At 40.1% G+C, this 16,334-nt stretch overlaps 1 protein-coding gene and 1 long non-coding RNA gene across 3 annotated transcripts in view; one reads left to right on the top strand and one right to left on the bottom strand.

The window, feature by feature from the left end:
• Window positions 1-5,963: 5,963 nt before the first annotated feature.
• On the bottom strand, window positions 5,964-6,886 carry LOC141508328 (uncharacterized). Its single transcript, XR_012474390.1, has 2 exons — window positions 6,662-6,886; window positions 5,964-6,153 (listed from the first exon to the last, which is right to left on the bottom strand). It is a non-coding gene; the product is annotated as an uncharacterized LOC141508328 (long non-coding RNA).
• Window positions 6,817-16,334, top strand: part of RAB6A (RAB6A, member RAS oncogene family) — a 67,593-nt gene continuing 58,075 nt past the window's right edge. Inside the window, exon 1 of one of the 2 annotated variants that reach the window (XM_074216846.1) lies at window positions 6,817-7,254. In XM_074216846.1, coding sequence (XP_074072947.1) covers window positions 7,185-7,254 — 70 coding nt within the window. In that variant the 5' untranslated portion in view covers window positions 6,817-7,184. The remainder of the gene's footprint in view (window positions 7,255-16,334) is intronic. The other variant, XM_074216845.1, reaches the window with a different exon arrangement.

Raw genomic sequence — 16,334 nt, 5'->3', positions numbered from 1 at the left:
CTTTGATGTTATCTCCTATCATAGTTATTTATACGCATCTTAGTGGTAAACTGTAAGCAGAAGTGGGATAATTGGAAGCTGGTTATGGTGCAACTATCAAGGAAAGTAATTGGAATATCTTTTCAGATTTAAAAAAAATTGCAGTTCAATGAATGTGTGGTTCTCTAACACTAGACATATGTGCAATTTGCCCATAAATTCATTTTTAAAGTCAGAATCACCTTCATCTTGATGGCACACAAGTATCCAATCTGAGATAAGCAGTATTGAGGGAGGTGATGGTCCTCTCCTCTGTCCTAATCAGGTACATCTGTTTGGGAGCTGTTCCTTAGGAATGACATGGACAGAATGGAGGGGGTTCAAAAGAGGCAAGCAGGATGGTAAAAAACTAGAGACTATGCCATATGGGAATGTTTTAGAAGAACTAGGTTTATTTTGTAAAAGAGAAGACTTAGGGGAGCATGAGCCCTAATACTCTTAAGGTTACTTCAAGAAATGAGAACTTTAGGTCTTTGAAGTACTCTTAAGGGAAAGAGGGAGTAGAGTTATTTTGTTTGGCCCTAGATGTCAGAATGAAAAGCCTTGGGAGGTAGAGTTCCCCCTCATTGGAGGATCCCAAGAAGAAGCTGTCCGATCATTTGTCAGAGAGGTTGTAGGGAAGTTTCTTGCTCAGGTATGAATGAGTTGAATTACCTGGATCCTGAACTTCCTTCTAATTCTTCACTCTATGGTTCTGTAACAGCAAGGGTTCAAATAACTATACTGGGACAGCAAATACACAAGTGGCAATATTTTGTGCTCTGTCAACTCCATGAGGTTAGGGATCATGCTTTTATTTTTGTATCCTGGTAACATATACTAGCATGCCTCACATGGTAAGTATTTGCTCAATAAATACGTATTAGAAACCTAAATATTTCTGAGCTAAGATTTTGTGTGGCTGTTCAAAGTACAAGATTGGATGAAGGTTGGTGGAGGTGATTAGGTAGCATTCAAGAAATCAAAAAACTTTTATTAAGCATTTACCACATAGAAGGCATGACACAGACCCTGTTCTCAAAGCTATTTCAATCTTTCAGGTAAATGCACAACTATGAAAATTATTGTGATACAAAAGGCTTGGTGGGAAGGGTGACTTTTAAACATAAAGGCACAGAGATGAGAGGGCAGTTGCTATGGTTCAGAAAAACCACTGGTTTTGTTTCATCATTAGTCTTTTGAAATATTACCCCCCCCACACTTCTTGACAGAGAGATGATGGCCAGAGAAGCAGAGAGAGATCTGTGTTGTCAGGTCGGTCAGGCAATGTGCTGTTTTAGGTTTTGCTGTTATAGGAAATGACTTCTACTGAGGTGGAGGTGGGCAACTGGGATAAATGGGTAATGATAGATACTGCCTAAAAAGCATCATTAAAATGTCTTTTTAACACAGAGAAGAAAACAAAAAATATAGAAGGGGACACAAATAGAGCAGTTTGTGTCTTGTTAAATTTGTATTTATGTACATATATAATATATATGCATATATTTCTATATATATTATATACATGTATTTAAATGTATATTATATATCTGTAATGGTACAAAACAAAGTTTCTTATCAAACTTCTTTTTTATTCTTTGTATGTTGAAATGTTTCTGTTTGTTGAGGATTAAGTTCACAATAAAAAAATAAAAAAAAACAAATTCCAAATTAGAGGGAGGTTGTGAACTGAGGATATAGAGACATAATACTTTTGTATATGGTCATTGTATGGATTATTTTTACCTTTTGGTTGAGTATTTAAGGGGAGGGGGAACAATAATGATATCCCCCCAAGAGTCCATTGTGACATATTTTTTAATGTATAGACGAGAAAGAAGTTCTGAAAGAAGCATAGAGAAGCAGGATGGTACTAGGTAATAATGTAAAATTTATTATATATATATTTTAAGAAAGCAAATGATAAGAAACGGAGATTAATGTTTCTTGTATTCTGCTGTGTATGGAAATACTCTTTTTAAATAAAAAATAAATGAGAAAATGGATTCAATAGCTCCAATAAGAGATTGGTATAATGATCTTGGAGTTTCCTCTTAACAGACCATTTTGAATTCCCTTCCTGGCCATTGCCTTAAGACCATTGTGTCAAAGACTGCTTGGTGCTATGCCTATTCTTTCCTTTACCTTGGAGGACTTGGTCTCTGCCTCAGTGCAGAGGGATTTGGGGGCTGCCCTATTTTTGGCAGAGTTGGCTGACCCATGAGGGTGCCTTAGGACCCCCCTTTGGTGTTTTCCTCTCTGCTCCCTTGGATGATCTTTGTTAAGCCATATGGCCTTTCCTTAGATACACCAAATAAAGTGACCTTTTGCTTTTTATTGCTGGCTGGTTCATTATAATTTTTCCACAAAAGTCCAGTAGTCTCAGCAAAGGATCCTAACAATATGTCAAGAAGGGATGAAGGGGGGCAGCTAGGTGGCACAGTGGATAGTGCACTGGCCCTGGAGTCAGGAGGACCTCAGTTCAAATCCAGCCTCAGACACTTAATAATTGCCTAGCTATGTGACCTTGGGCTTGTCACTTAACCCCTTTGCCTTAAATAAAATTAAAAAAAAAGAAGGGATGAAGGGCAGAGAATAGTCCAGTTGGCTAGTGCATGAAGTATATGAAGAGGAGTGTATAAGATTGAAGATGGAAAGATAGGTTAGAGTTAAATTGTGGTAGAGAAGGGGGAAGGGGGTTTTAGTCCTTGAATAACAGGTTAAGGAGTTAAGGCCATAGGAGGTCACTGAAAGGTTTTGATTGGGGGGGGAATGTGATCAGAGTAATGGACTAAGATGATTCATGCATTGATATGTAATATGAACTGAAAGGAGAAACCCAGGCTCTGGTCTCTCCTTTAGAGATGATTATAATGGTCTATAGTTGAGATGAGCTGCTAAACTAGAGGGCATGAGGGGAGAAGAAACACCTCCAAAGACAGAGGTAATAAATAGGTCTTGGCAGTTAAGCGAATGTGGGAGGTAAAGTCCCAGGCAGAGGAGCTCCAAAATCAGCCTGATGAGTAGTTTTGCACAACTATTTTGACTACATGAATAGCTACAGATGAAAGCAGAATGTGATAAGCACCATAAAAACAAAGAAATGCTATAGAAATATTATAGAAGAGATGTCATCCCTCTTGAAGGAGTATAGAAGAAATACCATCCAATTGAGGGACCAATGAAGGCTTCATGGAGATGACATGAATGAGCAAGTTAGAATCGGTAAGAAAGAGTGATACTGCATTCTACTTTAGGTAAGACTTGTGTCGAGGTTATCTCCTATTAGCTTACTGAGAGCAGGGATCTCATCGTTTAACATAAAATCATATATCATTTTAAGGTTTACAGAGCACCTTACATACTTTATCTCATTGAAATCTCACAACCACTCTGTGAGGAATGTATACATGTATTATTATCATCCCCATTTTACAGGGGTGCAGTAGGGTTTACTGACTAGCCCTAAGTCATGGAGTTAATATCAAGAATTAACTAGGAATATGTCTTTGCTGATTCCAACTCCAGCATCCTATTCATTCCTATGTTTATTTAAAAAAGCTTTTTGTATATACAGAATATGCGATAACAACTTTCTTGAGCACGGGAGTAGGCATAGCTGGTGCTTATTGAGCTGAATTGTCTATAGCTACATCTGTACATATGTTTGTGGGAGGGGTAGCTCTGGCTAGTCCTACAGCTTATGAAGACTTTGAGATCAGATTGTCTTTCATGCAAGGAAAACTAAGTCCAAAGAGGCTGATGACAAGAGGCTAATGAGTTTTGCCTTTTGCCTTTCTAAGTCATGAAGATTATCTACCAAGATGCAGAGGTACTTACTTGTTCCTTGCAACAGTGGCAGAATAAGGGTTCCATACAACTTAGATCCTGAAAATATTGAAGTAGCTATACAAGAAAATTGGTGATGTAGCTTTGACCTTTAACTGTAAGAGTCTGGGTGGCCTTGATGATTGAGCCAAATTGCCTCAGCCTGCCTGAGGGCTTTCTACTCACCCTGTTTTATACTTACAACAGACCCTGAGGGGCCCTCCAGCATTGCTCAGCATATATAAACTTCAGTACAATATGCAGCTTTATGCCAACTTGAGCCTATAACTATCTCAAAGAAAATTACTGGGCAGCTAAAAACAACTTCTAAAAGCCTTAGATCAAAACAAATTCAAGTAAGTACAGGGTCAAGCCACACCTTTGTTCAGAGGAGCTTACAGAGCATTGCTACCTGTCTGGAAGAACCACAGACCAAAGCATTTAGGACTGAGGGGCTCAGAAAATTCAGGAGAAGATGTAAAAGACATGTAATTTAAAGTTAGACCCCATCGATATTTTGGGAAAGGCAATGAAAAACTGGGATCTAGCAGAAGGGGAAAAAATTGTCACTGTAGTGTGTGTGTGTAAAGTATGTGTGCAGGTCCAATCCAGGTCTTCAGTTTCTGATGGGAGGGACTCATCAGGGCTGCCAAGCTGTATTTGAAGTGAAATGTTTAAATCATGACTCAGGCTTTTCTTCCCCTCATTTCAGACAAACTCATCAAAGCCTCTTCACAGAGTTGAGCTGTAAGGAGGAAATCTTGCCAGGGAAGGAATGGCTCCTGCACTGCAACCCAGACAACAGGTTTTAGAAATGAGACCATAGAATGTTAGAAATGTAAAGAACCCAGACATCATTTTCTAGTCTGCTGCTATGGTTAGAGCACAGAAGTCAGAACTAGAAGGGCCTGTTGGGGTCCAGCCTCCCTGGGGTCCTTGGAACCTGACAGTAGGGATAATCTGTGAAATGAGTTGAGTCAACAGAGGGTTAAAGGCAGGAGCAGGTTGACTGTCAGCTGCTTAGATTTATTTTTATAGTCTCAGAATCATATCAAACAATCAAACAAATCATTTCCTTGGTTACAAAAGTATACAATTTTTATCATTAATTGTATAGTTCATATGGTTATGAGTTTGATCATGTAGTGGTTACAAGTGTGATTATCAATCATGTAGTTAATTTTCTTTTCTTTGCTCAGACTGTGATGACCTCAACCTGTCTGTTGCCTAGTTTGTTGCTGCATAGTAAAGTTATTAATTAAGCAGAACTTTCCTGATAGTAATCTTTGATATAATTTGTTTAATGGAATGCTTTTATGTCGTATATGTAATGTTTTTCGATATGCTCCCTTGACAACCTATAGTGAGGACAGTTATGTTTATCCACCTGTCTGCTGACTCCTTCAAAAACCAATTTTCCTTTCAGCCCTTGTTGATAGATGCTACGGTTTCTTTCCCAATAAAGTAAGGCTGTTAGAGTTCACATATTAGTTACCTATACTAACTATTCTCTTACCATCTTTATCATATATTCCTGTGTATGATAAGGGGGAAAACTATTAATTTTCCTGGAATTCTATCTGACCCATCTTTTATCTGTTTTCCCTGTATATATTCTGATGGCTCCCTGGAACTCCCAGTGCTGTATTTTCCAAAGATTTTATGTTGAAGCCTTTTGTATGTCTCAGGGAGAGGCAATCCTGTTAAATTGGGATAGAGTTTACAATCTGTTTTATTCAAGGAATTTCTCAGAAATCCTTCCTTTATAGTCATTTCACTATTAGGATGAGTAAGTTTTACAATCAGTAATGGACCTATAACTATGGGTATACATGGAATCCCTATATATTGAAGAAGGAAACGTTGTTCCATCAGGCGGTGTGGCCGCCTTGAGTCTTCTTGCTGTGACTGTGTCAAACAGCTTAGAGACCCTGGCTCCCAACAAGGGCCCTTAGAACATAGAATGTCAGAAATGGGAGATGATCGCTGGAAGGAACCCCGGAACACAGATTGTCAAGGGTTGTGGGAGGCGCTCTGTTCCAGGGTCAGACAGAGTGCTCATAGCTATATAAGGATCTCTGTGTGTTCCCTGTCAACTTGGATTTCAAGTGCAATGTTATTTCTATTTTATTTTTAAATATTTTTGTTAAACATTTCTCGATTACGGTTTAAAGGGACTGCGGCCGGACAGTGGTGGGGGCGCCGGGGGCACAGTGGGGGGCCTGGGGTCAGGCTCCTCTTCATGAGTTCGGTCCGGCCTGGCACACTCACTAGCTGTGACTGCGGTTGCCTCAGTTTCCTCTTCTGTAAATAGGCCGGAGAAGGAAATGGCAGAGCCCTCGAGCCCCTTCCCCAAGGAAGCCCCGCGCCCGCGGGTCACGTCCCCCAGTGCGGGCGGCCTCTGCCCCTCTGGGAACCAGGCTGGAAGCGGGGCCCAACGCGGAGCCGGGGTGGGCCCTGGGCGCGAGCAGCCCGGGGGAGCCGCAGCGAGGGGCCGCGCCTGCGGTTGGCACCTTCCCGGGGAAGCCGAGGGCGGAGGGGGCGAGCCGGGGGCTCCGAGCCGGGCATTACCAGGCGGGGGGAGGGGCGCCGCAGGCTCCGGCCGCCGTTGGGACCGTTCAAGTGCCAACCGGGCCGTTTGGACCTCCCTCCGGGTTCGGCCGGCCCCGCCCACCTCTCGACCCCGCCCCTCCCGCCACACTCTTCATGGCGGCCGCGGCGCCGGCGTCGCCTTTCCCCGCCTCCCGTGAGCCCCGGGCTTTGCTCCGCCCCCTCCCTCGGCGCCGTCATTGGGCGGTTTCACCTTGGTTACCTTCTATTGGCTCGCCAGGCGCGGCGTCAGCCTCTCTCTTCCTTCCTCCTCTCCCCCCGCCCCCGTCCCGCCCCTTTGCCCCGCCGGGCAACTCCTCCTCCTTTTCTCTGCGCCGGCCCCACCCTCCCCTGCACTTGCGGCCGGGCCGGGGGGCGGGTCCGCGGGGGGAGGCGCGCTCCCGGCCTTCGGCCCCGCCCGCGCTCGCGCACGCAGGCGGCACGTCACGCTGTCACGCTCGCGCCCCGGCGGAGAGGCTCGCGCACTCGAGCAGGCTGGGCTGCGGCGGCGGCGGCGGCTCTCGGGGCTCCGGGAGCAGCGAGCGCGGAGCGGCCGCGGCGCCGTCGGGCCTCTGGGCTCCTGTCCCCGGCAGCCGGCCGCCGGCCGCCCCGGCCCTCCCCGCTTGTCCGCCTCTCGGCCCGTCCGCCCGGCTCCTCCCCGCTTCCTGCCGCTCCTCCGCCCTCCGCGTCCGGGCTGCAGGGAGCCCGCGGGGCCGAGGCGATCGCTGGGCCGAGGCGGCGGCATCATGTCTGCTGGCGGGGACTTCGGGAACCCCCTGAGGAAATTCAAGCTGGTGTTCCTGGGGGAGCAGAGCGGTGAGTGCGGCGCCCCCCGGCCGTCCCTGGGCTCCGGCCCTGCCCCGCCGGCCCGGCCGGCCCGCGCCGCCCCTCCTCCCCGCGGCCCCCCGCTCCGCTCCGCCCCGCGGGGCCCGGCGCCCGGATCGGCCCCTCCCGGCCCCTTCCAGTGCGGTCCCCGGCCCGGCCCGGCCTCCCTCCCGGGCCTGGGCGCCGGCGCCTTTCTCTGACCTCACCTGAGGTCTGGAGGAATCCGGGTGGGATCTGGGCGTCGCCCCTTCCCCCTCCCCCTCTTTGGCCTTGGGAAAGGAGGCTCCTGGTCTGTGCCTGACGGCGGGGCGGGGGCCGCCGGGCCGGGTTGGGGTTGCTGCCTTGGGGGGGCTGGGGGGCAGGGAGGGCCGGGGGCTTCGCGGGCGGCGCTGCCCTTAGAGACCCGGCGGGCGCACGCATCTCAGACACGCAGGTTGTTCTCCTGGGGTCCCGGGTTTTGGTAGCTGTGGCACCCTCCCCTTGGCCCCCCCCATCACTACCTGATGTTTCGTCATGATCCTTTTACTTGGAATTTCTCACCTTTCTTTTCCCCTCCCTACATCAACCAGTGTCTGATTCTCCTGCCCATCGAGACTTATGGGTAATCATGAATTATTAATTTCTATGAGAGTATTTTCCAATTATAAATACATTCAGGATTCTTGTGAGAGGTGGTTTGAGACAAGTTCTGTGGGGGAAAAAATCTACTGCTAACTAGTGTGTTTTTTGAGTGGACTGGAAGGCCAGGGATCTTGTGATTTAAATTTTAAGAGGTGATATTTAGCCGATATTTAAGTGGCTTAGTGCTTAAGTTCAAAGTATTAATAATTCCACAAATAAGATTTCCTTTGGTGTTTGCCCTGCTTAGTTCTCTGAATGAGCCTGCAACATTTTAATTTTATAATTGTTGTCTCTAAGATTATTTTTGATAATGATTTCAGTCTTATACTGTAATTCAGTTTTATAGCATGAACTTAATACCTAATTATTCAATTTGGAGATTTAAAAACAATGTTATATGTCACCTATTTCTCCATTAGCCACTTTCTCTCGTTTTTATCTTTGAGAAGAATCAAGATATTGGGAAAATTTATTTCTGCCTTAGAAAACACTGGAACACAGATGCTAATATTAAATTCAGAAATACAATTCAAATTAACATCAATTGAAAGGTATCTGTCAAATTTTTTTACCTTATTCTATGAACCTCATCAAGAATTTTTTTCTTTATGAGCAAATCCTTGTGTAGCTAATAGAGAAAATGTTTGACTCACAAATTTACAGGAAGCAAGTTCAGGCTTGTTTTTACAGGAGCTACCTGGTATTGGTATGTGTGAAGTTCCTGGTCCCTCCGTTTTATAGCAGTTTTAGGACTAATATAAGTACAAAATAGCCTACTCAAGTAAAGTAAATACTGATGTGTTGATTGTAAAGTGCCTTTTGTGCACTCTGGGGATGCTACTGCCTAACTCTTGGTGTGTTGTGGAGCTATTTAGTTTGCATAAAAAAGCAGGCACTGGAAAAGCTCCTGACCCACTGGATCTGGAAGGGTCAGGTTATCCTCAGCCCTGCCCATAGGCATGCTCCTGAAGCCAGCCAGCCCTCTCACCCAATACTATTAAAATATGATTAAGTTTCAAATGAATTATGGGGGTGATTGCTGTTTTGATTCATATTGCATATTTTAGGGTCTTAAATTCTTAAACTTAGTCTGAATTGATTTTTTTTTTCTTTGTACGTGCATGCTTTTTGTTATAAAATTTTAAGTTAGGTGTTATAGTGAGGTGAAAGTATAGCTATTAATTTTCAATTTAACAAGAAATATTTCAGTTCTCAAGGCATATTTGCTTTCCCCTTTTTTGTTAATAAGAGCTTTATGAATTCATGCTTCTTTTTTTTGTGATGATGTCTCTTGGAATTCCAGAATTCAGTTTTTAGTTATCCTGTCAACATGCTGTATTACAGTGTTCTATGTTTCATTTCATGTAGTAGCTTAGTAAACATATACTAGTGGCCTTTCATAGTGAAGATGATATAGGCATAAATTGTGTTAAGTCTAAGACTGTGACACCTTGTGGCTTTTGGTTGTCATTGTTTACAAAGACATAAAATAGGTAAGTATGGTGATAACAGTGTACAAGTTATATAGCACATAGCTTGGGAAGAAAGAATGCAAATGTTGTTGTTTCATAAGGATTTTTGCTTTTCATTAAGTTTAGAGAAAAATTTGAGACTTAAGTAATTCTGACATTGATAAGAGAATGCTACATATTTCCCCCCCTAAGAGACCATATAGGAAGTTAGTTGATGTTATAAATATGTATAGAATTGTTGGGATATTTAGTAAAAACTCTTATTTTGTGTAATTCTTAATGCAATCACAGATACTGTGATTTTACATATATATATAATATATTATATATGTATATGATTATAGGCACATTAACTTTTAAAGTCTTTTTGATATATTTTATTTTTACTTCACAGGCAGTTCATATAGGTAGTACAAATCGATGGACCTAAAGTCAGGAAGACTTGAATTCTGATGTAGCCTCCAATACATATTAGCTGTATGACCTTAGGCAAGTCACTAAGAATATTCCTTCCCTTCCCATTTGTCTCCTATTCGCATTCTGAAAAATAAAGATAATAATAGTGCATTTACCTCAAAGGATTGTTGTGAGAATCAAATGAGGCAATATTTGTAAAGTGCTTAACATAATGCCTGACCCATAGCAGGTGCTATATAAATGTCATTTTTGTCCATGTCTTCACCATCAGCATCATCCTTTCCCAGTATCTTGCTTCTTCTTTCTACATGGAAAAATGGAGCAAAAAAACAACAGCACAGTAAACTTCATCCAGAAGCACATTGAAAATTAATGCATCTGTAGCCCCCCAACTCCTTCCTAGAGGAAGGAAGTAGGTTTTATCATCTATTATTAATATTCTCTGGGACTAAGAATTATTCTTACAGTTAATCATAGTTTGTGTTTTGTGTTATTTTTATATAAATGGTTAGTTATTGTGTGTGTATATACACACACTTCTGTTACTGCTAACTTCATTTTGTATCAGTTTATAGAAATCTCATACTTATTTGATTTTTTCCTATTCATAATTTCTTATAATGCGTTAATATTTCATTACATCCATACAGTATAATTTGTAGATAATTTTTGAATATAATAGACAAAATAATCTTTAAAGAAACAGCTTAAATTTTTTAAATGAGTGTTGGTGGGATTTATTGAAGCTCTAATAATGTCTGCTGTTGATTCCAAACTCGTATTGTTGAGTGAGTGAGTGTCATAGTCTTAGGACTTAACACTCACAATATTTTCTTGAAAGTCAGAAGTGTTTTTGACATCATGCTTATGACAGGTTCTGCTGCATACAAATGTCATGGCTTATAAATCTGTACTTTTGTTAAGTAAAGAATTATTTTTCATAAGTATTACATAAAAGATTTGTTGGAATTGATCGATTAGTTTGTATTAGATTCATAATGGAAAGTCACTTACCTAAATGCCGAACTTAGGAAGCCTTTACAGAAATCTTTTTCAAATTTGTTTGTTAAGAGCTTTATTGAAATAGGAAGGAAATAATAAATCCATCCTAATATCCCAAGTTCTCCATCTTTTTAGGTCCTATGACCTACTTCATTCTATTTCAGTTACCTATAGGGATGGTCGTCCATTGGATCTCACCATCATCTGAAAGAATTCCTCTTCCTTTTTTTTAGGTTTTTTTTTAGGTCTTTTTTTTTTTTTTTGCAAGGCAAATGGGGTTAAGTGGCTTGCCCAAGGCCACACAGCTAGGTAATTATCATTAAGTGTCTGAGCCCAGATTTGAACCCAGTTACTCCAAGGCCGGTGCTCTATCCACTGCACCACCTAGCCGCCCCTCTTCCTTAATTAAAAATTGACATTTTTCTATCTGACCATACTCTCTTAATTCATCTTTTCCTAGGCTTCACTCATTCCAAATCTTTTCGCTGTCATGGTGATCTATTGTGCCTTTATCTCTATACTACTATATAACTGCTTTGACTTCACTTACCTGTCTTTCACAAAACTTGACCCTCACATTAGCCTATTCAACTCTCTCCTACTCCTCTTTCTTCCTTGATGAACCTTCTTTTATAGTTTGCGAAACATGTAGCCACTTTATTTGGTCATTAATATTTACGATATATTTTGCATTTTCTCAGAAGTAATTTTTGTAACATGTTATTTACACTTACCAGGACACATACTTATTTAGTAATGGTAGTTTAGATTCAGTTTTAGCTTTATTTGTACTTCACTGGAGGAAAATGAATTTATTAAAGAATCTTTCTCTAAAGTTCTCTTTATGTAAGGTGGTTTTTAATTGCAGACCTTATAGTAACCTTCTGGTAAAATAATGGAATTTATGTTTCAAGTACAGATGTACTATGACAGGTAAACTGGACAATTAACAAAAGTCTTTTTTCATATGAAAGAATAGGTAACTTTCATTAAAGTGTAAGAAGGGTTGAATGAATCAGGTGAAGGATGTTTTTCATTACAGAGAAATGAATTAATTCCAAGATTAGTCTCGAGTACAGATGGTAGTCCAAATGAGTATCCTTAGAGTGTCATAGAATCACAGAATTGAAAGAAACATCACAAGCCATCTTAGTCCAAACCATATCTCTCAGCACCTTTAGTGTGTGTGAAGACCTTTAGTGAGGAGCAACTATTTGGGGTGGGATTTCTTTTTTTCTGATAGCTCTGTTAGCAAGCTTTTCTTATATGAAGCTTAGGTTTGCTTCTTTGGAAATTCTGTCTATTTTTCTAGTTCTGTACTTTGGGCCAAGCATTAGTTTGACCATTTCTATCCACCTCCTGACAGCATTTGAAATACTTGATTGTACCCTAAATGTCTAAGGTTTAGCATCCCCAGTTCCTTCAGTTGAAGCTTGAATGGCACCATCTGGGACACCTAAGTGGGACAGTAGATAGAGAGCACTGACCTTGGCTTGGGGTTGGAAGAATGGGAGTTCCAATCCCACCTCAGACACTCAACCACTTACTAGCTGTGTGACCTTGGGCAAGTCATTTAACCCTGCTTATCTTGCATCCAGGGGCATTTTCCTGTTGTTCTGAGCCATATCTGGCCACTAGATCCAGATGGCAGTGGAGGAGAAAGTGAGACCCCTTGACTTACTTAGCACAGCATCTTCCTCTGTCGAATCCAATTCATGTGCTTATCATGACATCACCTCCTTGGTATTATGGTTTTTCTTCGAGAAAGGACACAACATAATCATCATCACTGTCCAGGTAACCCTCATTTTGAAAAAAGCTTTTCAAGCTCACATGTTGTTTTTGCTGAAATGTGATGCCAATAAATTGGAACATAATCACTACATCTGAGGTACATTTCCTTCAGGCAAGATATACCCCACTTTGCTATGAATATTTTGGTAAAAATGGGATAGTACTATAGAACTATTGCCTTTATAAATAAAGTCTCTAAGGTGACAGTGGCTTTTTTTTAATTGTATAATTGACAGTGAGGTTGTCTCTTTTAATGACATCAGTAAAAATGTTGCTAATTTGCCTCAATATAATCTCTATTAGACCTTGTGGATAGCTCATTTTATTTGTATAAAGTTGATCAAGTTGGAATGACAGTTGTCTCCTACAACTTTGCATCTGAGTAGCCAAGATTACTAGTTTTAATTCCATGACTAGAAGGAATTGTTTAATCCAGTATACAAAAGTTAGGTAATAAAGTAAGTTCTAGATTTTTAATTTGAAAGTAATGTGTGTGGTTTGTATCCCACATCAGCTGAGGAGTTTCCAATGTCTATGAGAAATGTTCCCTTCTCAAATATCTTGTAGCTCTTCACCTGGTCCTGCTTCTTTGCATTTATTTCATTCAACTTTGAATCATGGTTTCTAATAATCCTTGTTAGATAAATTCTTTGATACCAGACTCTATTTCATATCTGTTTTCATATCTATCATTTTCTCTTCCCCAGAGCTTAAGGACAGAGCTTTGCTTGTATAATATAGAAAATTTTGAATGGATGTGAACCTTTTCCATATCCTCGAAATTTTGAAATGATTGGTTTTGAATTGCTGAGGGGAAAGTGGGTTGTTGAATTAGTAAAGTCCCTGGGTTGACTAAGGAAGCTGGATACTATTGTCAGTTGTACTTCTCTTATACTACTCTCTTCCCTGGAAGATTGTGGTAAGCTTTGCAGAAGGAAAGTCAGATTTGAGGAAAGGTCCCATTTTCACCAAGAAGTATTCACTGCTCTACTTTTTGTGATTGCAAAAAACTGGAAACAATGGAGTACATCTTGCTATGGGGATTTGTATAACAAAATTTGGCATTTGAGCATAATAGAATATTATCATGCCCCAAGAAACAATTTGTATCCCCGGTTCTTAACACTGTGCCTGGTACATAATAAGTAGTAAATGGTTATTGGTTGGTCATGAGGATTTCCGAGAAATGTGGGAAGACTTCTATGAACTGACAAAAAAATGAAGTAAGCAGAACTAGGAGACTAGACCATAACAGCTAAAGTGATGCAAATTTTAGAAACCAAAAAGTTCACTGAACTCATTGCAATGGCAAATATTTAATCCAGAGATCAAATGTCTAGAAAAGCTTAATGTATTGATAGGCCTAGTTTCTGTATTGATCTGGTTGGTTTTGCTTGATGATTTTTTTATTGTTTACAAGGAGGAGTTGAAAAGGGTATAGGGAAATTATTGCATTAAAAAACAGGCATTACTATTAAAATTTATTTTTAAAAGATTACTAGGGGTGGCTAGGTGGCCCAGTGGATAAAGCACCGGCTCTGGAGTCAGGAGTACCTGGATTCAAATCCTGTCTCAAACACTTAATTACCTAGCTGTGTGGCCTTGGGCAAGACCATTTGCCTTGTAAAAACCTTAAAAAAAAAATTACTAAAAAAACCTTTAACTTAAAAACAGATTAATTTCTTGTACACTATAGAAAATGGGGGATATGTGTGCCCCTGCAACAAATATTTATTAGAAATTTACTTTTGAGTGCCTGGATTTGGACAAAATGATAGTTTTCTGTTCAGTTGGAAATCTTTAACTTGCATTATGGATTTATGGTTTATGATTATATAATTGTTTTTATTAAGGTTGGCAAATTAAATATTTTGACTGCTACTTCAATATTTTACTATTTCTTCAAAGATTGACTTAAGGTTATTTTTGAAAAGTCATTTTTGTGTTAACTAATTACTCATGCAGGGTTATTACATTCCTATTCAACGAGATTCTGAATATGGGGTAAGAAATAAATGAGAGTTAAGTTATTCTTTTCTGAGATTTTTCTCTTAAATTCTAACAGTATTTTTTTTTTGCAAGGCAAATGGGGTTAAGTGACTTGCCCAAGGCCACACAGCTAGGTAATTATTAAGTGTCTGGGATCACATTTGAAGCCAGGTACTCCTGATTCCAGGGCCGGTGCTTTATCCACTGCGCCACCTAGCCGCCCTCTAACAGTATTTTTAAATGATGTTGCCTCCTGTGTCTATTTAGATAAAGAAGATGTCAAACACTAGAAAGGGATCCCTGGGGACAGCATATTGATTTAGAAAATCACAAATTAGCATTATCTATGTTGTCTTAAATTTTTATTTATTTTGTTAAATCTTTCTTAATTACATTTTAATTTGGTTTAGACCAAACTCAAGAGTTTTTTTAGGCTTTGAGTTTGACACATCTGGATTTTTTTTCAGCATCTTTAGGACATCTTCAGGCCATTTTCAAGTCAACAAGCATTTAATTAGTTCAAAGTGTATTCCAGATCCTGGAACCAAGGACAAAGGAAAGAAAGGTTAAAAAAAAATCTCTGTTCTCAAGAAGCTCATTGTCTAATGAGACAACATGCAAACAACTTTGTATAAATAAGACATATACCTATCAAATTGAAAATAATCTCAGAGGAAATGCACTAGCAATAGGCAGGGTTGGAGGGGCAAATCAGGAAATACTTCAATTGATAGTAAATATACCCATTTAAGCAATTTACTCAAATGCTTTAAACCATAACATTCCTCATTTTTTGCTTAGTAATCTTGGCATGTTTGTGTTGAAAAATTATTACTGCTTTTTTTTTAAGTCAAAGTAGAATGCTAGGGAATAATCAACATTAAATTTTTTTAAAAATCTGGTTTATGTGACATTCCATCCTTTGTAGAATTTTCCTATATGTCTTGTCAATCATATCCATGGAAAATTTTTGATAGTTGGTATTAACTCTACAAGTTGTTTACTCTTGATTCCTGTTTTCCTCTGATTTTTCACTTTGGCAATAGACTGTTTTACTCAGGCTAAGTTATTTGGCATTCATGTTGAGGACTATCTTCAGGGGCAAATTCTCCTTGTCCTTTAACAGTTAGTTCAAGGCTAACTTCCATTACAGTTTCTTGACTAGCCCCAACTACCAAGTAAAATAATTCACTTGTCCTTCAACATGTTCCTCCCTCTGAATCCCTTGTGCATTAATGTTGTTTTTTTTCTGTGTCTATGGAGAGGCAACATTTATGTATATCTCTCTAAAGATACATAGAGAAGCAATGAGTATTGTGGGAATAGCTTTGGATTTGTAATCTTAAACCTGGTATTGCTTAACACTTATTGGATATGTAATTGTGGGAAAGCCACTCAGTCTTTCTGAGCTTCAGATGTCTCATCAGTGAATTGGCAAAGGTAATAATTGTAATGTCTTCCTCACAGTTTGTGGTAAGAAGAATGTGCTTTGAAAATAAAAATTCTCTACAAATATAAACTTCTATATTTTAAAAATAAAGCATATTATTATGCTCTATATGTTTTCGTTTCTGAATAATTCATCCACTTAAGATGAAGACTTTGTTCAAACCAGCTTAGAAACTTATATTGAATTTTTTTTAACTTAGCTATTGCTACTTCAGTTTGCCTCTCTGTATGTAGATTTGTTATAAGTTTATTATAATAGTGTTTTTGTCCTTCATTTTTGAAGAAGACTATGACATTAAGGAGGTAATGCCATGACAAGCATGTGAA

The sequence above is a fragment of the Macrotis lagotis genome, chromosome 1 (genome assembly GCF_037893015.1).
Source record: "Macrotis lagotis isolate mMagLag1 chromosome 1, bilby.v1.9.chrom.fasta, whole genome shotgun sequence".
NCBI classification, from domain to species: domain Eukaryota; kingdom Metazoa; phylum Chordata; class Mammalia; order Peramelemorphia; family Peramelidae; genus Macrotis; species Macrotis lagotis.
The sequence above is the reverse complement of the archived record's forward strand: the minus strand, read 5'-3'. Positions and strand labels throughout refer to the sequence as shown.